This window comes from Apteryx rowi, unplaced genomic scaffold, assembly GCF_003343035.1.
Source record: "Apteryx rowi isolate R43461 unplaced genomic scaffold, aptRow1 scaffold_594, whole genome shotgun sequence".
Taxonomy (NCBI): Eukaryota; Metazoa; Chordata; class Aves; order Apterygiformes; family Apterygidae; genus Apteryx; species Apteryx rowi.
In genome coordinates this window covers 432,098-454,925 of record NW_020450865.1, presented here as the reverse complement: position 1 = coordinate 454,925, position 22,828 = coordinate 432,098, and the positions used below count along the sequence as shown (strand labels likewise).

Below are 22,828 nucleotides of genomic sequence, written 5' to 3'. Positions count from 1 at the left end.
CCTGAAGTCCAGGGTTGCGATCCTACTTGGTGCCCTGCTGCCTCCTCGCAGGATCCTGAACTCCACGATCTCATGGTCACTGCAGCCAAGGCTGCCCCCAACCTTCACATCTTCCACCAGTCCTTCTTTGTTTGTTAGTACGAGGTCCAGCAGCACACCTCTCCTTGTTGGCTCCTCCACCACCTGTGTCAAGAAGTTAATAGCAGTTTATTCTTGGATGCATGCCTTCCCTGAAGTACCAAATTAGACATCTCTCTTCTGGGCCTTCCTTGCTCTTTTCTCCTGAATCTATGTGAGAGTGAAAGTACTTGCTAGAAGTTTTTGCTAGAATCCAGATAAGGTTCCTGTAACTTTGCCAGCGCAATCTAGAAAAATGACTTAGATTGTTACCTAATATCCTGAAATACCTTTTTAAACAGAGAGGGATTTTCAAGTGACTAAATTCTGCTCTCCAGTGGAAGATTAGAACACTTTCAAATATTGCTTGACATGCAGAGAGCACACTGATGACTATCCTTGCCTTTAGAAATATTTTCCTAATGTCTAATATGAATAGTCTGTGATCACAGTGACTTCTTGTCTTCTCCACAACGGACACAAAGAAGTGATTATTTCCTTCATCTCTGCAAAATCCTTTTATGCATCAGAAAATTACTAACACATCCCTCTTCAGCCTTGTCTTCTTTATACTAAATGAATCCAATTATTTCAATCTTTCTTTACTTGTCATATATTCACAACGTTTGGTCCTTCCTGTTTGCCTTTGAACTCTCCAGCTGGTCATCTTTCTCTAAGATGTTATGCCCAATACTGGAGAGAGGTGAAGCCTTACTGTTGCTGAACAGAAGTGAAGATTACTTACTTCTTGTGCCCCAAAGGCTATATCCCTATTTATAGTTGCCTGCTTGTCCTCTTACCGCATGGCATTGCTGACCTATATTCAACACGGAATTCTGTCTTGAAGTTAAGATCTCTCAAAAGAAACTAGACTACTCAAGGAGAGAGCAAAATCTGCCTGAAACACAGAATTATCTAAGATCCTATTGGTCACAACTCCCAGTGGTGTCAAAAGTAACTAGAAGAATATGCGGCACAGGAGAGATGAGATTCACAATTGACAAATGCATATCAGTAGTACGTCTTGGAATAAATAATCTGAACCTCTCACACACATCACTGCGTTTTAAGTTAACTATAATCAATCAGAAAGGGAAACAGTGCATAACTGCAGTGATGCTTGGTGAAAGTATTGCTTTATAGAGAGGTCAAAGTAAGTGGTAATATTAGCCTATACAAAGAAATGAACTGAAAATTATAGAAAATTTATAACAACCTTCCAAAAATCAACAATCCCCTTCTATGCACTCAAACTTCAAGTTTTCTATTAACTATTTTACTGTAACAAAAAAGATACAGTAAAAATGAAAACATTCAAAATACAGGATATTCCAGTTACTAGTTATGAAAATACTTCCAAAAGAGGACAGACTAAGAACGCAGCACATTTAAGAGGGAGTTGGATGACTGCTTAAGGATAAAGAATATGGGAGAGGCAAATGAAGTGAACCTATCTATCCTTTCAAACTATTGAGCAAAGGGCTATCCAATAAAACTGAATGAGAACAAATAGGAAACTAGTAAGAAAACTTTTTAATACACTACATAATCAATCTATGGAAGTCAATGCCTAAAAATATCAACAAGGCCAAGAACTTAACTAGGTTTCCCAATGGACTGAAAAATTACATGTACAAAGGGAGTGCTCCATACCATTACATAAAATAGGTAAAGAATCCAAACTTTCACATAGCTTCTGCTATAAAGCACTGCTAAGGGGTGAGAAAAACTGCTGAAAGCCCCTTCCCCCTCTTTTTTTGATTCTTGCATCTTCCTTCAAAGTACTGGCAACAGAGGCAGATATCAAAACAAATGAATCCCTGGTTGGATCTTGTACAAGAACACTGGTTTCATTACATTCTCTTTAAATAAAGGGGACAGGGATCCCTCAGTAAAATGAGTCCTTACTAATGAAATAATAATGCAGAACTGAGCGGTTACAACATGGTATTTCATTGCACATCACAGGGGATGAGGGTAAATGACTGTGGTCTTAATCCCTTCTCCTGCTGATTTACTGATAAAGTCTCCTTGCAGAAGACAAGCTGACTGAAGCTTTGTGATGAGAGCCTTGACTTCAGTAGGATTGACTGAATACAGTCTGATGCACTCAGTTGCCCAGCACATGGACAAGCACTGTCGGCGAGATTAGGAGAGCAAGGTTTGATGATACTATGGTCTAACTCACAGAACACTAAGATCTAATAGCCAGGCTTAATAACATCACTCTTATCAATAGATTAAATGGTCATAACCTTAGCAGAAGTCATCAGAGAAAAACACTGATTAATGATAAAAGTATACCCTGCTGAAATGACACAGCTGTAAACCTTGTAAAAACTATTTCTATTTTGGAAAAAAAATTACTTTAGCTAAATGCCGAATGTAGAAGGAGTATAAGTCATTGCTTATAAATTTGTTCTACTTTACCACTGAAAGAGTACAGTTTATTTTTAAGTTAAGAATTCTACTCAGGGCTTTAAATGAGGAGAATTAAATAGACTACAATGTAGTTCCATTTTTTTTTCCTTCTCATTTGGCACTGTGATGAAAAGTAATTAAGCTCTGGCAAATTTTCTTCTTAAATGTAATTTGGACTACTTATCTAGCCTCTCACATGGGAGCAGACTTGGCAACTAAAAAGAAACACCTGCTTTTATCATTCTAGAACAACACTTTTGTCAGCTTAGCAATATGAAAAGTTTCTGAAGCCCTTGAATTCTGAGTGTTATGCTTAATAATATATTATTTATTCAATGTTCACAAATTTACTTATGAATGTGGCATCAAACTACCTCATTTGCTGATATGCAGGGTGAACAAGCCATTAAGATTTGACCTTAAGCTGACAATGCACTAAAATGAAAACAACAAGTAAGAATAATACATTTGAGTTATCTCAATGTAAGTTTATACAGACATCCAAATATAAAGCAATTTCATTTATACAGTGCCTTCAAGTTCTATTGATTTAGGAGATTTCTGTAGCATTATGTTGATGGCACAAAAGGGCTATAGTTGCCCCTCTTCACCCACCCACTTGCATTAACAGCAGGTAATGTGCTGCACTCTTCAGGTCAAGAGACAAGGAGCAATCATGCTAATGCCAAAGCACAACCCTCCACCTCACTCATAATCTTCTGGGTGATTTTGACTCTGGGGAAGCCCATAGGGTAGGTCTACTTTATTGACTGTCCTAACTTTGAATGCACCAGGAATACAAAAGAAAGAACCCCTTGAGTAATCGAGTTAACGACCTGAAAAATAGTCAGCCACATGAGAGGTGTTTAGTTTAGATGGGCCCACAAAGCTTTCTGTTCATGGCCCATTTCCCCCTTTCACAGCAAACCCAAACACTTCCCTAGAAGGAGCATAAGAGCTTTATTATTAGAAACTCACAAAAATTGCAAAACGTTTCATAAAGATATTAGCAGAGATCAAGGGCATTATTAGCATCTTATATCCTGCCACAGCAGGGAAGATATTTGATGAGAACACCTAGATAACTCTGGGAAGAAAATCGCATCCCAGAAGCTGTGTCCACACTAGCAACTTGGTATAGGGCATCACTGTGGTTTTAAAGCTAACTTAAATTGTCTTCACTTATAGCAGATTGGTTCTTAAAGTTATTGTGGTGTGTGCAGCCTAGATTTAACTTGGAGGAAATGAAAAGTGGAGGCTCCACTCCAAATACACTCCTGTACCTCACGGGGATGTGCACATACAAACCAATGAGTGGGCTGCACCACCAGAAGAGCCTTCAGCACACGCATAGCTTAAATGCACTAGTAGAAGCCAACACTGAGCATAGGCAAGAGGTCTTGAAATGTTGTGTGAGGATGACAAATTCATTAAACCAGCTCACAGGAGATAGTCTTGACAGTGTCCCTTCATCTTCAAAGGTTTCGCATCTGCTGCTTGTTGTCCCATGTCTGAAGGTGAAGTGATTCCAACAGAGTTGGCTCATCTCTCTGGTCCATGACCCTTAGTTAATTACAGGCAAAGCAGTTGCAATGGCATAGGCTCCCAGAAAGTCATCATGGATGTCTTGTTCTTTAGAAAAAAGAGGCCCAAGAGATGAGGTATCAGTTCACTCAGGGTGTCCTTCCAGAGCAGCTACTGGAGCTGCAGGATGAAGTAGTTCATGCCCCTTTCCCCAGTGTCTTCTAATGGATGTTGTCCAAACAGAGTGGGAATGGCATGAAATAGGAACAGAAACAAAGCTTCACATGCAAGGCCTACTATGGGAAATGGTACTGGGGCCACTGATGTGCTAACATTAGCTGTGTGAGACATACAAAAGAACAGTGTTATGCACGCTAGAAGGCCAGATTAAATCTAATTTGAAGAGAGCCCTCTGGCAATGCATTTAATGGAGATGTGAAGAGCCCTCTATCAACTGCTCTTGTCTACTGACCCACTCCTCTTGCACTGAACTGTTTCTTAATGTACACGTAGCGTTGAAGTCCCTGCTAATACGATTCAAACATAAATGCCTTCCTGACCACAAACTGAACCTGATACTTAAGCTCAAGTATGGAAGCAAGGCAAATTAACCAACTACAAAACCTTCTCTCCACAACTCCCAAACACTTCTAGCTGTCTCCAGTCTCTAACACTTCAGAAAAAGTCAATACAGCTCTAGAAGCCAAATCAAATGGAGGTAAAACATTCTCACCACTTTATACACACAAATGATGGAACATGGGGTTATCTAAAAGTGTTATAAATACAATGCAATAAACATGTTCAACAAGTACCAAGCATCACTTCAAATCCATCACCATGGAACAGCAACTCAGTCTCATATAAAGTCTTAAGTACTCACAGTAATGGCTACAAGAAAGCGGAGAAAGCAAGAATAACAGGTACTTTGGGAGAGAAAAAGGAAATATAGAAYGGCTCACAAGAACAATCAACTGCACAAAGACAGAATGGGAGACAACTCCTTAGCTAACAGACCTAACGAAAAGGTAGGCTTATAGTTAATCTTAAATCAAAAACATCATACTACTGTAAAAATGACAATGCTACTAGGATAATTAAGCAGTAGCACTATTCCCGAGATCCACAAAATAATCTTTCTATTTTATTCAGTACTGGTAGACTGGCAATTGGAGGAATAGGTCCAATGGGCACTTTAAGAAGGAAAAGGAAAGCTAGAGAGCCCAGCAGGGAGTAGCAAAGCAAGCAGAGAAGTAGAGGGCATGATTTCAGAGAAAAGACTGAAAGAATGGGGAGTTAATATCAAAAGGCAAATACTGAGAAGAAAAACGATAGCAGTTTCCAAACATAAGGAGGTGGCTATAAAGGGGCAGGATACTAATTTGTCCTCCATGTCTGCTGTAGAGAGGACAAGAAGAAATGAACTTATATTGCAGCTAGGAAGACTTAGGTTAACATTAGTAAAGCTTTTTAATGGTAAGAATAGTGAGGTAACAGAATGAAAGAGTAACAGGGTTACATCACTGAGATGAGATCATATTTAAAATCAAGCTGGACAAATTTGGAATGATTTAGATGTAATTGAGACTAATTCAGAGCAAGAAAATGGATTGGATGCCTTTTTTTTGATGTCTCTTCTAGCCTATGATCTATGACATTATAGTCATAAACTTTAATTTCCATCTCTGGAATCACTACCCATATTAATTTATCAAGCTCCACCTTGAAATAATTAAGGGTTCCTTGTCCTCACAGTCCTATTTTAAAGGTCATGTCAGAATCCAGACATCATTCCTTTGTTGTCAGAAACCTTGTTCTAATTTACAATGTAAATTCATTCATAACTGATTAATATCCATTTGATCTTATAGAAGGTTCAGTTTAAATAATTCTTCTTCCTTCCTTGTACTAATTTCTGGAATGTCTTTTATAAATAGCGATATATCTCTTTCTCAGTCTTCATTTAACTATGCTATCTCAGATACCAGGAGAAGTCAAGCTCTGGTAGCACAGAGTTCCTTGCAAGCCAATTTACTTTGGTCTAACTCCGGGGTCATGATAGCTACACAGCCCCTGGAGGATGCTTTCATTCAAAGTTAGCTCAGAGATCTCTGCTTTCTGCTGCAGTTTGTGATGAAGGCATATCTTATGTCAGGGAATCCCTGACACAGAAACAAAAAAGGATATTCTATCGTTTACTATTTTAAATGGGTTTGCAAAGCCAAATTTACCATTCCTGCTGCTCCTAGAGGAGCAAAGAGGTTGGAAAGTTCTCCTGACAAGAAATCTTGGGGACTCTTTTTTGTGGGATATCTCCTGACTACAGTGTTCCCATGAAGAAGGCAACAAAGAAGAGACAATACATCCCAATTAACAGGGATTACACCATTACCTCAAAGGCCAGCTATTGATAGCATGAAATAAACCAGTCTGATAAAGCTGAGCTCCTTCATGCCAGAATGGGAACATGCCCCAAATTTGTCCACCTTGGGAAATGGAAGTGCAAAAGGGATTGTAAGCCATCTCTGTTCTTCTGTCAAAATAATAGCTCAAATGATATCGACATTTATCTCTAGGATATATGGGTACGCTCCACTGAACTCAATGGAATTGTTCTTATTAAGCTTGCAGTACATTTGACTCTATACAGGGTTAAAAAAAAAAAAAAAAAAAACTACATCTCTCCCGTCCTCCCCTTCACCTCTCTTCATTAAAAAGCTTGAAGCCAATGAATTTGTATCTTATAAAATCTTATAATCTATTCTTTCTCCATTTTGGAAATGATCTGACATAGCTAACTTGGTCACACAAGACTTTACATACATGACCAAAACTAAATTGTGGAAGATAAAATTTTATCCTCCTCATATTCAAAGTGAAATATTATATGTTATATTTCACTTTACATTTCTACAGTGAAGATAGGAAAATATTTGTATACAAACTGATACCTTGTAGGACAGGGTGTCCAAATTTAACCTTATAAAACTGAGTCAAACTTCACCTTCAAACATACATGTAAAGTTTCTACTGATTCCTAAGGAACACATGTACATAGCAGAAAGCAGGATTTGCCTTCAGGGGGCTTGACTCTTCTTGTACTTCCATTTGTATAAACATTATCTAAATCAAATGATGTGCCATTAGCAAAAATATAGCCTGAATCAAGTTCCAAGGCTTGTATTGAACAATCTCAGGATCTAGTTCTGCAAATGACTTCTCAGTTGGCTTGTGGAGATTAATATTTAAACGCCCTAATTATAGAACCTTGTCTCATGCGTTGGTTGCCAATGGTTACTTCCCACATATGTCTGTTAAGTTGCCAATATTTCAATTTGTTTTGAATTAGAACAAATACTCAGAAACACAAGAACAACAGGCTGCTAAGCCAAGCCAGGTAGTAATGAGCCATGAATCTCTTGGCATTAGGAATGAGAACTTCTAACGTTAATGTTTAGCAATGGGAATGATGCCACTGCTGGCATCTTTAAGTTAAAGCATCTTAACAAAATTGACTTAAACCACTCAGGATGAACTTTAATTAGTACCTGAGAAGTTTCAGGGATCATTGGTAAAAATACCTTCATTCAGAGTTTACATATGAGTGGCTGCTTAGAAGTCTCAACTGAAAATAACAAACTGTGAAATCTAGACTGAAAACAATAAACTGTGAATTTACTTTCCAAAATGCTGCTTTTCAGATCCAATGGAAATGCTTTGCAACACTTCAGAAATAAACACATCTTCATGAAAATGTGAAACATCTTCATGAAAATGAAAACATAGTTCGTTGAAAGGGGGCCTTGTAAGCTAAATGGCAGTATATACACATGTACAGAATACTGGGATCTCTTCAGAACTGGGAGACAGTCAGGAAGAAACACATTCATCACTTGTGGTATCATCCAAATGCAATCCTTCTGACAGTTTCTCTATCTGTATTCACTCCAGTTAAAATATTTGTCCAGATTTTATTAAAACATGTCAGTACATTTATATTAATTTTAAAGAGAGACAGGCACATTCTAGAGTACCATGGACTGCATGTGTATGTGCACATGTGTTTTTTTGCCTAATTAACCTCCAAATCTTACCAAAAAAAGGCAGTCTAGTCTGTGCTCTTCACCGCAGCATAGGGAACACCTCCAGTACTCTAAGATCAAATGAACAGCAGAGCATGAGATTAATTCCAATTCCCAGGCCTGCAAATTCTGGGTAATACAGATAGAGAGGCAGCAGTGAGCATTAGGACATCTTCTCACAGCATGCTCAGAGTGCTATGTGGAGAGTAGAGTTAGCTCAGTACTGCTGCAAAGTACTCTCCTAAAAAGACTATCCCACTTCCAGTACTTAAACTAGTTCATAAAAATCTGGTAGGTCTACCAGCATAATCCATGAAAGAGAAAATTAGCTCTACTTTTTCTCTTCTGGTTCCTGAAGAGCAAGAGGAGGAGGAAGGGTGGAATGTGATGGACACTGTAAGATGCACCAATACTGGCTGCTGGAAGCGCAGGCTGCTCCTCCTCTCGCTCACAGGAGCATGTCATCCTATTTTACAGTCAGAAATGGCTGAGACAGTAACAGAGTTGCTGAGAGGCCCCAGAGGAATTGTTTAAGTCTTCTTAATATAAAACTGAAGCATATTGTGAATTCTTGAAGAAGCTTTGAATGTCAAAAGGCAAAAAAATCATTTGACTAGAAATTTTAGGAACTAACAATGCTACAGTTTTTATGAGAGAAGAGATTAATAATAATTACCAAAGGTTGTCTACTCTTTTAAAGTGCCAGGTTTTTTGCAGATTTCTTTCTTTTCTTAAAAATATCATTTCACCTGCTTGGAAATAGGAATCATAGGCATTTTAATAAATACATTAAAAGTTATCTACTGTTACTGAAGTTTTCAGAAATGTGTTCATATTCTCAGCTGAAGCATGCCTTTTAACTGTGTATAACATTACTCAGTACTGGACAGCCTTATTACCTAGACCATAAGTAAATACAAGAAGCTTTTTCCTCCTTTCAAGTCACCAGAGGGAAGTAACTCAGTATTACAGGAAGATTGGCAATCCAGTCTTCTGCTGTGATAGCAACAGTTAACGCTGTGTTTAGGAATAGCCTGCACRAGGCCAGCCCTTCAAGCTGTGAGCTGGACTGCAGAAATAAGGAACACTAAAGAAACTATTTTATTAAGGAAAATGCATATCCTACTCATCAGACCTGCACCTTGGGAGAATGGAGGCCGAGGGTATCTGTTCTGAAGGGTTTTGAAAAAGCGGTACCAGAGAAGCTAGACAAACTAAAGAAAAAGTCTCCAGAAGCCCACAGATCTCACCACCAGCTCCTAATCCAGCCCCTAAACTGAAAGGCAGCAGCTGTGGAGACTTGTTGCTGTCCCGCACCTCATGACTGGACTTTGTGCGTGATTGCTATCATCCCTCTTCCTGCTGCTCCTCTTCACTCAATTGCTTTATATATGAATATATACAAATATATATATTACATATTATGTAATATATATATGGATGGCTTCACATGAAAATCAAGATTCTATTCCATTATTGATCTTGTTCATATTTCACGTTTTCTTGTCTCTGTATTAAAACTGAAATTTATATTCCCTCTCTATTTCCCCTTTTTCCTCTTTTGCATGCTTAAAATCATCTTTGCTATTATCTGCTTTTTCCATATCAAAGAAAACAGACGTTCCATTTTAACCTGCAAACCACTGTGTCTTTTGAGCCAATAAAGATGAAATCCACATTTCTTATAACTTGGCAACCTCTATGACATTTGACTCAATTTTTATCACAGTCGCAAGAGGACATACATTAAATTCTGAATAGAAGGGATTATGTATCTGACTCCCTGCAATTAAATTTCCCAAAGTAAAAGCATTAAAAGAGGGAACAAGAGATTGTCAGTATTGCCTCTTACTGTGTTCCCCAGGAAGACGGACACAGTTCATTTCTTTTTCTTTTTTTTTTTCCTTGCAGAAAGAAAATTATACACAGGAAAATACAGCAGCAATTTGGCAACGTTTATTTACTCTTGGAAAATAAAATATTAATGTTTCTGAGTCAAACTTCAAGAAAACTAGAGCTACATTAAAGTTTTCTTTCTAGTAAGTACTTTTTTTAATAATTAAAATAGATTTCTCCATGTTTTTATGTGGAGGAACTTTGTTAAAATCATCTTGTAAATGTCTAGAGCATTCAAGCATGAAAACTTGCATTTATATCTATCAGCAGTTATAACAATTAAAGATAGAGGATATCTATGAAGTATCTTTTTACATTTTTTCCATTTCATCTAAGTTGAAACAACTATGCAGTGTTTATTTTAGATTTTGTAATTTAGAAGTTACTCATTTCAGAATACAGTATATACTAATCAAGTAAATGCTAAGCCAGTGGTAATAGCAAACTATCTGATGGTGTCATCTCTCACATTTGGAGACTGAAAATTCTTTCATTTTGGAATATTTCTGTAAGCAGGTTTTAAGAGTCAGCTGACTGCTTCCTGGGCTAATCTGACCTAGGAATTGTACCTGCTAAAAACACAGAAAGGCTAGTCCRAGTTTGACTACACTGCAAAGGCAAGTCCTTCACTAATATTGCTGGTGATTGCCTTGGAGTCTTCTTAGCAAAGATTTTTCAATAATAACTAACATCTGAATTTTCTCCCTCCTGGTAAGCTGATTAGCAATAAGAAAAAGATTGAGTACACAATCTCTGTTTTTAAAAAAACAGCTTCTGCTCTCTTTAGATAAACTATATTAACAAATCCCAGCTATTACAGGGTACCTAATAAATACATGTAAAAGAAAACAAGAAATAAATATCTGCCAGACAACTGGAACATCGTCTTTGGTGGAAGAACAGTGCAACATCCTCTCACCATAGCCCTGACTGTGAGCTAAATTGCCCAGGATTTCACAATCGCACTCAATTTCTTTCACAGCCAGCAATGCCAGCAAATTGCTCTCCAGTAGAGACAGCTCTACTCTGTCGCTGACAGCCTGAATGCTAAAGAGGCAGCAAAAAGGGATAAAGACATTCAGAAGAAAAACAGACAAGGGACAGGGAGGCACAGTAAAACAGAAAGAGAAATTAGAAACAACAAGAATAACAGTTTTGGCCCCCTAGCAGCGATACCCCACATAAAAATCATATGTAGTAGACTATTAGTATTTGTCTTTTATAWCTGACAGAGAAAAACAGACCAAATAAGTATGTTTACTCCTCTTTTTTTTTTTTTTTTCTTCATAGAGGGTTCCTAGTTTTTCCTCTACTTTTTGCTTCCAGGATGATTTGGAATTGTAAATTTTCCTTAAGAAATAAGGAAACCATTTTGTGCAGCAACGCAGCTATGAAAAGATCCATTTTAAAGAGCAACAGCGGTTTTAAGCAAATATTACCCACTACCAGTCAGCTGATGAAAAGATTTCATCTTGCCATCAACAGTGTCTGCTTGTTGCTTTTAGAGCTTAAATCAGACTTCATTAAGGAAATCATTCATTTCTGAACAATCACCTCTTCAAATAATTAAATCTCAATCAAATACCAGTTCCAAAGACCACTTATGAATGGTAGAATGGAAAAGAAAAAAATCAGATAAAAAAAACAGCTAAAGATCACAAGATTATTAGATATCATGCTAAGCTCCTCTTTAGCTTGTTGTGGTCTGTTGCCCACCCCCTGTTTTGAAATTACTTGTTTAGGTTACTAGCTCTTTTATGTTGAGTCCTTCTTCCAGGTTTCCTCCTAAAGCACCTTGCAAGCCACAAGCTGCTGGCACATAACAAACAGCAGTTGCCTCCACGAAAGGTAACACGTCTTTGCAACTTGCTCTCCCTGTGCCATGCCACAACACCCAGGCCTGCTCAGCTACCAGGTATTTCTGCACAGAGTGGGTTTAATATGATCGGTGTTACTCTTGATTTAAAGCTGTAGTGATAAGCCACCGTATATTCGTGAAGAAAGTCTTTGTTCCCAGTCCACACTGAGAAGCACAGCTTATTCCTGAGTTCTCCTGAAGTGATTTATCAGAGGACCCTGAAAAATATCCATCTCACCAATGGCACTTGGCAGAAAACATGTATCGTGCTCTTGTTTTGGTTTTGAGTGTTTTTTTTTCCCCAATATGAACAACAAATAATTTGTACTTTGGATCCCAGAGGGGATCTGAACCAAAAAGACCAATCAGCCCACCACTGGTATTTCTATTTAGATTCGCTTCTCAGCTTGGAGGACGCAAAAAGTTGACTGAAGAAAACATATACTACCCCACATAATATCCACACCTATGTTGATAATAAATATAATTTAAAAAAAATTTAAAAGTCAAATTCACCCAGCTGATCAGAAGCACATTGAGGCATGCTCAATTCATATATAAATTATTTAGTTTCCAGAGGAATGTCATGTCCTATAATTGCTGCCCTTCAGAGCTTTGTGCAGTATTACAAGCATCAGGATTCTTGCTGTGGTCCCATTTTGCTATTGCTGCCATGCACATGCTGACAATCCAGCAGTGGCACCGCACAGACCTGAAAATGCTCATCCCATCCCTGTGACACAAAATTCTATTAACTTCTGAGATGAAAGTATATTAAGAGCTTTGCTGCTGAAAAATCTCTCTTTTTGCCTGGAGGATCTTAGTCTTTAGGGTTTCTAGCAACACTATCAGGAAGTTATTGCATATTCATACCACTTCACTAGCCATCAAAGTTTGGGAAGCTGACTGGTTCTCAGCCGAACCACATGGAAGTTTAAAGGCCTTGACATTACTTCTGAATATGATTCAGAACATGGTTAGGAATAACCCATTTTTTCAGATGTGCAACATCCAAAGGGTTTATTTCCTTTATTTTTCTGTGCAGGGGTGAGAAACAGAAAGAACTTCACAAGCTTGCTTTCCCTTATGAAGAGGAGTATAACAGAGGCAAGAAAAAGGTAGCAAACAAGATGTAATGAAGGTGCTGTGCAAGCCATTGCTTTTTAGTGCAGATGAGTGCTAGATATTATTTTGAGAGATTCAGTAATTTCTGAACTGTGAAAATGTTCTGTGATTAATTAGAAATACTCTGGTTTCCATCAAAAGTGAAATCCACATATCCGTGTGTGTGTCCTAATTGTGCTATCAAGAGTTATTCTAGCTGCTCTATAATTTGAACCAATGCAAAATTCCACATTAAATCATTTCTAAAATATTATGCTATTTAGACTATATATGAGCAGTTCAAAATTATTAACTTATCAATAAGGCTGACCACATACATGGTAGCTTTATAGAAAGAGGAAAAAACGCTCGGAAAAGCTGGTGAATATTAATGATGTCTGCTATTGGAAAAATAGCTGACATAAAAATATTGATAGCTCACACAAGTTTGCTAAAGTTTTCAATCCCATTAACTGCCAAAATCATTCTCCCTCAATTTTACCATATTTACAGAGATAATCTACCATGCATCAGCCATTACTTCAACAGTGTCATCCAAGTGTCTAGACAGTACTTTGTGTCCCTCAGGCACTACAGTATACCTGATAGCACGCTGGATAGTGGCTATTCATCAGACTTAATAGAAGAGTTACTGCAGGTAGAGGTAGTAATGGGAGTTCAAAAACTGACGACAATCATGCAAAAATCTTTAACTTAAAAGCTCCAAGATCGTTTCCTCTGCCAAAATTTGCGGCCCCTGTTCTTATGCTAGATTTTGCTTGTTACGATGGCACTTGTGAGAAACGTGACTAGGAACTGCTAAGATCCAGGAGTTCCCATTTCAAGCTCCTTTCTAATGCTCAGGTGGTAGGTCATAGTGAGAGAGTCTAGAGCTACTTTGGCAACACATATTTGCTTATACTAAGAAAACAAAATGATCAAAAAGTGACTTCCCCTGATTCAGTTTACCCACAGTATTACAACGGTGCCACAGGCTTTTGTAATGTTCAGGATGTAGGTTCGTATCAGTTACATATAAAGTATTACCTAAACTATTATTTTCAAAGAGTTTTCTCTCGTTTTATTGCTTCTGGTTAGAACACACCATTTCTGGGTTTTTGTAACACAGAAACGAAAGTAGGATTTTATTACTATTATTATTCTAAGCTTCAAACAGATTCCTACTTAGCAAAAATAACTGCAAGCATATTTGTGGATGATGCACACATATCAGCGTGCTATACTGAAGAGACATCAGCAAGGGCTAGACTATTATTTATTTTCATTAGATTTATTGGCACTGCTGTATGAGAGCTAGTACAAGTGAACAAGCAGGTGCACAGGACAGAATTCAAGAGGCAAGGAAATTACAAATTCTAGTTATGCATTTCCCATTCTTGCAAGGATAAGGAGAGGGCAGTAATCTTCTTCTCTGCCTAGTAAAGTGGAAATCTTTACCCCAGTCCTGTGAAAGTACTGCTACACAGAGGGACTCAAATTCAGGTCATGCGCTCCAAAACTGGCCCCACAGTGCCCTTCAGCAATCTCCTCTGGCAAATCCTGCTAGCAGCAATGATAACCGGGACTATCTTAGGCATACACCGGTCGACTGGTGGCCAGGCTAGGCTTCCCCCACTCCTACCAAATTATCAAGTGGTGACTGCCTGTCTGCATGCAGGAATCAAGTTTTCCCTCAGTAAATGCAAAAGTTACCTACTCTGTCATACACAGGCAAACAATCTTCAAATGCCAATGCTGTCATAACCAACTTGGTATCTGTTTTGTTTAAACATGGCTATTTTACAGTCTGAATATCTCTACACTTTACTAGAGTCATATCTGTGATCCCACTGCCGACACACCCAAACTGTATATTTCTGTGCACACTTCATGGAACTGAGTTTTATAGCTAAATCTGTGATACCCTGCTTAGGTTATCCCAGCCAGGGGCCATCTTGTTCATGCAAAATCACAAAACCTGGAACAGCAGAGTCAGTTTTCCAATTTAAAGAGGAGAGACTGAGGAAAGTGTATTCTTGGCAGCAGAACTTATCTTCTCCTTTCCTACATCTGAATGGATTTACCTTCAGCTTAATAGTGCAGAATGGCTGTCTGGCTTGCCACCCTTAGAGAGGGCTCAATGTGGAGAGCTCATGAAAGGGAAATTTTTAGTTTGTATCAGCAACAAATGTAGAAGAAAAATGCATTCGCTACCCAATACAGGGATACACTCAATTTAAATAAATGTAAACAAACAAGGACTTTAGAAACAGATAAACTTCTGAGTTTGTAACATAAAAGGTTGTTTTCTCACTCTTGCTCCTAGTCCGTCACACAAGCAGACCATACACATTCTTAATTTTCAAGAACTTAAATGACACTTCACTTCTTACACTGATTTGAAACCCCTCTCCTCCCTAGCAGAGAATAAAACATTCTACGGCTCCAGGTGAGGGTGATATAGAGCAAAATGAAGATATACAGGGACGGAAAAAACACCCTAAGTTTTACAACAATACTATAAAAGATTATTCCATTGGTAATAAATATGGGATCAAATTTAGATTAGTTTAAGACTACAGCTCAGTATAATGAAACAAAATTCAAACAAGTGGTCAAATGACCTGCTTTATGTGATAAACATCACAAAATATGGTTTAGAATATTTTCATTATTTAATGTATAAAATTGCCAGATGCTTTTACAATTAAGAGTCCCAAGTACTGATATCCACTGAAATCAAAGGCCAAACTCCTGCTGATGCTATGTATTTTTAATCAGGATTATTTTACTAGAATACAATGGAAGACACTTTTTCTGGAGCTCATTATTTCTTATTCTTTTCTCTGATATTGTTGCCACAAGTCCTCTTTGGGCACAGGGGACAGCTGGCTCTCAGCTTTTAACATTATTTGTAGTAATCCCAGTAGACATCATCACCTCTTCTCTTAATTTATAATGTAGGCATAAAGTATCAGCTCAGCTTTCTACTATAGTAGCATAGTTTACTGCATTGTAGGGTTTTGTGTGTGTGCGTCAGCTTCCTCTCCAAAGCTCTTTTTATAATTTAGTAATAAGAAAGTTACCCCAGAATGACAGTTCATGCAGAAGGGCATTTTATTTTATTTTATTTTATGCATGAATTAAAACCAGTAAGTCAGAAGGCAAAGCCAGTTCAGGCTAAAGGAGTGAAAATAAATAAAACCTCTCTCACTTAAATTTTTTTCATGTGCATAATTCAAAGATAATTCTGACTTCATTTTGAACTGAGATGGAAATTTTCCATTAATATAGGCTAGGGATGGGCTACAAGATCAAGATGAAGACACCTAGCTTTGGGTATCTACAAATGGGTGTCTTCAGGCACAACAATGCTCTATGCATTGCCTAAATACAGCTTTCCACTGATACCCGAGATGTCCTATAGCATCTGGAACATCTGTATGTGGCTCACAGATATGACCCAAGAGCTGTAAGAGATCACATTCCTGTAGTGTAGCAGCTGGAGACCCGACAGAAGACCCAAGTGTCATCTTAAATGACACTAGACATCAACATTCAAGCAACTAAACAGAGCACTGGGTGTTTAAACTCTCATTATAAATCAATAAGAGATCTCATTAACTCAGTCAGTGGAGTTTGGAGACCAATTCTATTCATTCTAAAGTAGACACCTAGTTGCCAGTTACTTGAATTGCTATATATAGACACCCACATTTAGCGGTCTTAATCTCAGACTAAATCCTACCATAGATTTCTTTAAGTATATCTTTTAATCGCTCAATCCCAACATTGTTCCAACATTCAAACAGCAGTAAATGCCACTGATGTTTTGCAATTAAGTTAGCATAAATTACATGATTCCTCTTCTCCAGTGATTCTCAGGTAAAATATACCCAACCAGATTCTTGTTTTTCCACCCCAATTAAAAACGCATGTCAATCAAGTAAGTGTTCATTTTCTTCACAGGAGAACTGCTACAGACAAAAGGTAACTCAGTGTTCATCAGCAGAATTCTGCATCAAGCTTTAGTGCCTCAAAAAGGTAAGCAATAAGCAGCTGGATTTTGCCCTGGATTATTCCTCATTCACTTACATTGTATCTACATTAGCATTTCAGTACATATAAGAAGTGCAAATTTGATGCAAATATCCTAATCATTTCCACTTACGACACTGCTTCACATTTCAGAGCAGTTTAAGAATGAACAAAACACATTGCTTTCTGATAAAGCTAAACTAAAAGACACATTCTGAGAATGCCCCTGTGTCATCTCAGCCACTAATAGGCATTCAGTCCCTGCGAACAGACTAGAGCTAGTAAAACAGACTGAAATGCATATAGTGCATTTCATAGTGAGCCCTTAGCTGTTCTGCTGTGCACACTTGCTCCTGCTGAGCYGCAGGACTTCCCAACATAGGCACAGCCTCAGAGCTCCCCACTGACCACACAATCCAACCCACAGTTTGAACAATGTGAGATACTCAAATTGTCATGAACAAAATCAGTACCAAGCCAGGACATCAGGACCAGGATGCTGACTTGCCGGTGCCTGCATGCTGCAATGAGAGTAGGGAAACTGCCTTACCAACCAGCTTCAAAGCTTTTGGAAGGACTACATCATAAATCAAGTTTGATTTGCAACAATCAAGAAACAAACAAAATACCTAGTACTGCCAAGCACAAGGGTTTGTTTTCTTTCATCTTTTGTTATGTTTTATCCTATGGGAAAATTCAGGGACCTAAAAACCGGTGATAGTAACACATTAGTCAAGTTGCCAATTTCTTGGATTATATCCAGTTACCGGAACATCCTAAACATTCTGTAATCATGAAATGTTTAACCAGTAAAGTGCACTATAAAAACTATACCTTCAAAAAACTGTCAGGATCCATGAGTTACTCTCAGGTAGTGACTTCCCTGTTGTATTCTTTTACATTGAAATCTGATTATGCATTTTTTTCTAAAATGTTCACCAGCAGTAAAAATACTTCAATTACAGATAGGCTGGCACTTATCAGTATTGTCTGAGGAAATTTCTTACAGAACCTAGTTTACTTTCTCATAGCCATGTTCATTTTGCAAAGCATATAAAAATATTTTTCTTCATCAGATTTAGGAGCTATGATTCACAAAAAGCATATACAATGAATAAAATGATTATGAAGGCTGTAAATTTGAAATGTGGATTATTAAAATTTAGACACCATAAAGGAAATTTAAATATATGCCCTAAAATGAAAAGGTGGTGGTCATACATCATCCTCAAATGAGTTGGCAAAAGCTATGGGAACTCAGTATTTCTCAGAGCTGAAGAGGGTGGTAAATATGGATTTAGGTCTGAAAATAGAAACCTGTATCTAAATGACCTTTCTTCTCAGTGATGTTCCTTCCTGCAGTACCTAATTCTGTCATCAACAGTCCATGTGTCTAACATATTATGTAAGGATTTTGTAATTTCAGATATCGTTCCCCCTCTGTCCTTATATAATGCTTTTCTTCTCAGAATTGCAGAAGTTTTTATGTAAATATTAAGGCTTATAACACCCAGGAATTAGTAAGTTCCACCTTTCACAGATGGAACTGAAACAGACCTGAAGTGACCCAAATTTACAGATTTTCTGAAGTCTTCCTGCCCCAGAAAAGAAGGCAATAACTCTTCTTTGCTTTGGAAAATTATTGTGTCCTAAATGAACACTCCTGTAATTTGAAGGCATCTTATTGCAGTAATATCTAACAGGAAAGAGAAGGAGGCTGTTACTTTAGCCCTGAATCAGATTTCAGTGATGTGTGTCATTACATGCCCAAAACAAGTGAATACTAATACTATGGAGATGACTGCCATGACTCTGTAGCTGAGGGTGACTTACATTTCACACTTAAAAAAATGAATTCAAATATGTATGTTTAAAAAATACAGCATATAATCTCCAAGTTGAATGGTGAACACAAAGGGAGTTCTCCAGATATAAATTTAAATAAAAATTCACTGATGAGTTAAATAAATTAAAAATCTGATTCCTCAAAGCATTTGTCAGCTTTAGCATTATTCAGAATGATTTTTGGCACCAACAGGAAGTAGACTCTTCTCATACTGCTAAAACCCATTTAAAATTTAAGAACATATTTCATGAAGAACTATGGTAGTGAAACTATGAGCAACTGTTGCTAATTGTTGTGATTAGACAGATCACAAGTCAAATCAGTTCAGCAGCTCATGCGGGAAGCTATTTTGACAGAGAAAACTTTTCTTTCCAGCTAATTTGCATGTGGCAATTCTATTAAGTGTAATAAATCAGCACCGACAAAGAGAACGGACTCATGTCAAAAGTTTTCACTGATAAGTCACTTTTTCTCCAGCTGTCTGTGTTCTTTAAAAATCTTACAATTAGTGACAGTTTCCAGCATTTGTGCTCCTTGTGGTACTGCTGCCTCACCTATACAGTGGAAGAAAGTCATCTTAGCTGGCTAATGAAAACTAGATCATACTTTTAACTGTAAAGACACAAGGACTGGTTCTTTGTTTTTTTCTTTTTTTTTTTTTTTGGTAGTACTGTTCTCCACAGTAGTCTTCTGAATCAATAAATCTGTTACAAAATAAAGGCATTTTCATCAGCTTATTTCAGCTGCTCTGCCAAAAAAATTTTAACTAGCCAGTAGTTTTTGGCTGCTTTATTATAACCAGTGGAATGATGAATCTGCGCAAGTGTTAATAATGAAAAAGTCATTTAAGGCTGCATATCTTCAAAGTATTAAAAATAATTATGCAACAGCACTGTTATGGGGCCTGTTCACTTAATATAGCTTAAAGAAATAAGATAAGAATTACTCACTGAAGATGTACATACAGCTTGAAGGCTGCCTTGCAGTGAAGGTATATATGTGTAAGAAGGGAAAAGAGGAGGTCCTCATTTGGCAAAACACTTTTCTTAGCATATTATTACACAATTCAGAAAATGTTACCCAAATATTAAGTGGAATCTGCAGCTTTTTACCTAATCTTGGAAATGTACAGTCATGCAGATAAGACAGTATTAAATGGATCACTGCTGCCTCTGGAAAGGAAGATAAGTTATCCTTTTGTGCCTAAATATTCTCTGATAGCTGTTCTTCTTTCTCACAAGCTTTCTTTGCCAACCGAAGATTATTGGGATTGACGACTCTGTTTTGGAGTAAACAAGATCTTTTCTCTGATAGGGTGCTGGAAATGGATGCTTAAGACACAGATAACAGTACAGTCTGTCAGGCACATTATATAGCTAGTATATAGGTGCCAGGGAAAAGGTACCAAGTCATATGACTATTAACGTAGGCCTAACAGGGTTTATGAATTTGTCATATTTGGAAAGATATCAAGAGAAGAAAATCTTTCCCTCATATAGTACAAATCTGATGAGAATAAGATAATTCTGTTTCTGCATAGTTTGACTGTTCAGAGAGAAGAACAGAAAGAGAAAACAGACTGTGAGGCTGGAGTAGCTGAAACACCATTCCAGAGGAAATCGCACAAAGCAATGTTATGACCCACTGGAAGTAAGAGAGAATTCGATTTCTTCAGAAATGGGTGTTCCGCTGGGATCATTAACTGCTCTGCCACCAATATCAGCTACACATGGCATACCAGCATTGCCAGGCGTGATGCAACCATTATCAATCAGCAAACTCGGTGCCACATCCACAACTGGGGACAAGCAAAAAGTTACAAATGGTCCCCCAGTCCCACATTGTTAATGACCAGTGCTGAGACCACTGCCTCTAAGCACAATTTGTGCTTTATGTGCAGCACCAAATGATGCATATCATCTTCCCTTTAAGCATCCCTGGTTCCTAATTCAGGCCAGGATACTTCACTGGTGGGGCAGCAAAGAGGCACTTTGGATTTCTTTTCAGTGTAAGCTGTGGAGGTTGACATCTGTTCTCAGAGAACCAGCTGTACTCCTTTCCCTCAAAGAACAGGAGTGGTTCTAGCAGCACTTTTTGAACCCAATATTTCAAAGATGAGCAATGATCACAAGAACCCAAGCTCTTGGGTGTCTTTTAGACACAACAGGCAGCTGTCTTTGGGAATCAAACTGGACTCCAGTGAACCCCAAGGAAGTACAAACTTTTTAAGACTTCCCTGAGTTTTAGCATTTTTAAAGGGCTTGCATGGACTGTATTTATGAAACAAAAGTCATCTATTACAGCTGTCACTAATAGCAGTTGCTACCGCACATAAGTGATAACATCACACCCTAGCTTTCTGGTACCAGCATACATCCTGTTTGTGTCCCCAAAAGATATTCCTCAACAAAATAATCCCAAAGACATGGGGAATACATGAATTATATTTATGCATATTTATGTGTGTATGTGGACAAGCACTTGAAAATAACAGTCCCTCATAAAATTTATCCATAAATTACTGATAGGCATTTTCAGATGCGATGCTGTTTAACGCAGCTTTTCACAGACTGAAGCTATCCTTGAACTCAGAATCTCTCCTTTTTATTGCCAAAAATGATGTTTAACTACAAAGAGGCATTCAGTCTTTGTTAAGCTTTTCTAAAGGACTGTTTCATAYGTATTCCCATTCCCCACTTCAGAGTCAAAGTCTGTGGATATCATATCAAGACAGATTTTCTGTCTGAACACTTGAAACAGGCCAAGCCCTGGACTTCTTTTTTTTTTACCTGGAGTAATGGATAGCTTGATGTCCTGCAATATTAAAATAGAAGTCAGTTGTATGTTTCATCTCATCAGTATGTCCAGAGACTTCAATCCAGTGTGATACTGGGAGGCAGTAAACTCCATCTACTACATTGTTCTGGTCGTAAACACTGCTTCGATCATGATGGGGCCCATTACCTAGAACAGAAGAAAGGACAATTGCAGGCTGTGAATCCAGAAAATCTTTTGAAAGATTTGCAGGGGATGTGAATTTAATATTCAAGGCAAGGAGTGGTGGTTGCTACCCGTTCAGACCACATTTCTCAGAATAGATCAACAGCTGAAATAGTTGGAACAGAACCACTGCCACAAAATAAACACTCAGCATTAAAATCAACTATTGGAAATGATTTTAAAGAATATTAAAGCTGTATAAGACTCCCAAACCACGAACGGCAGCACTTACGATTTCAAGAATAATTAATTTCATTTAAGTTCCTCATTCGCCATCTGATAATATTTGAGCTTAGGGTTCCACATTTCTGCTGTGTGACTTCCCACTCTGGGGTTCATCTTTCTGTGATCCAAAGTCTAGTTCTGATACAGCACAGCTGCACAACCTTGCCTCAGACTTCTGAGGAAATGGCTAAGCTCTGAGAAAGACCTCCAAGAATATACACAGAGTACAGCCATACAAGATAAGAAAGGTAAAATTGCAAACAGAGGTAGCGTTGTTGAGACTTGAATTTTCACCAGATGAAGGATTCAAGAGGAAAAACACCAACATAGAAAGGTACAAAATCCTAAAGGAAAAAAACAGGCAGATTGGAGACAGCAATGCAGCAGCAACAAAGATCTGTTTCAGGGAGCCAGTGAAGGCTGACTTCTCCACCTGACTGACAACTGCGTAGCCAGCCAAGACTCTTCAAGTATCTTACTGGTGATAGCAAGCATACTAATGCCTAGCATAGTAGTTCATCAAATCCTAGCTGTCCTTTGTATGTGTTAATCAAATAAATAATCACTTTGTTCTCTTCAGATGCATGTGTCCTGTTTACAGAGTCTCTTCACACAGTAAAAGTTGCCCAAAGTTACCCAGGAAGAGACTGTTACATCTGCAGTCCTGGGGGACCACTACTGCCTAAAATGGCTTTGGCTAAAATAAGAAACTTTTCC

The 22,828-nt window shown here is 37.9% G+C and overlaps 1 protein-coding gene across 1 annotated transcript in view; it reads right to left on the bottom strand.

Moving 5' to 3' along the window:
* EPM2A (EPM2A, laforin glucan phosphatase) overlaps positions 1-22,040 on the bottom strand; it is a 34,108-nt gene extending 12,068 nt beyond the window's left edge. The window contains 1 exon segment of the mRNA XM_026082805.1: positions 21,676-22,040. Within this exon segment, the coding sequence (XP_025938590.1) occupies positions 21,676-22,040 (365 nt within the window).
* Positions 22,041-22,828: the final 788 nt, after the last annotated feature.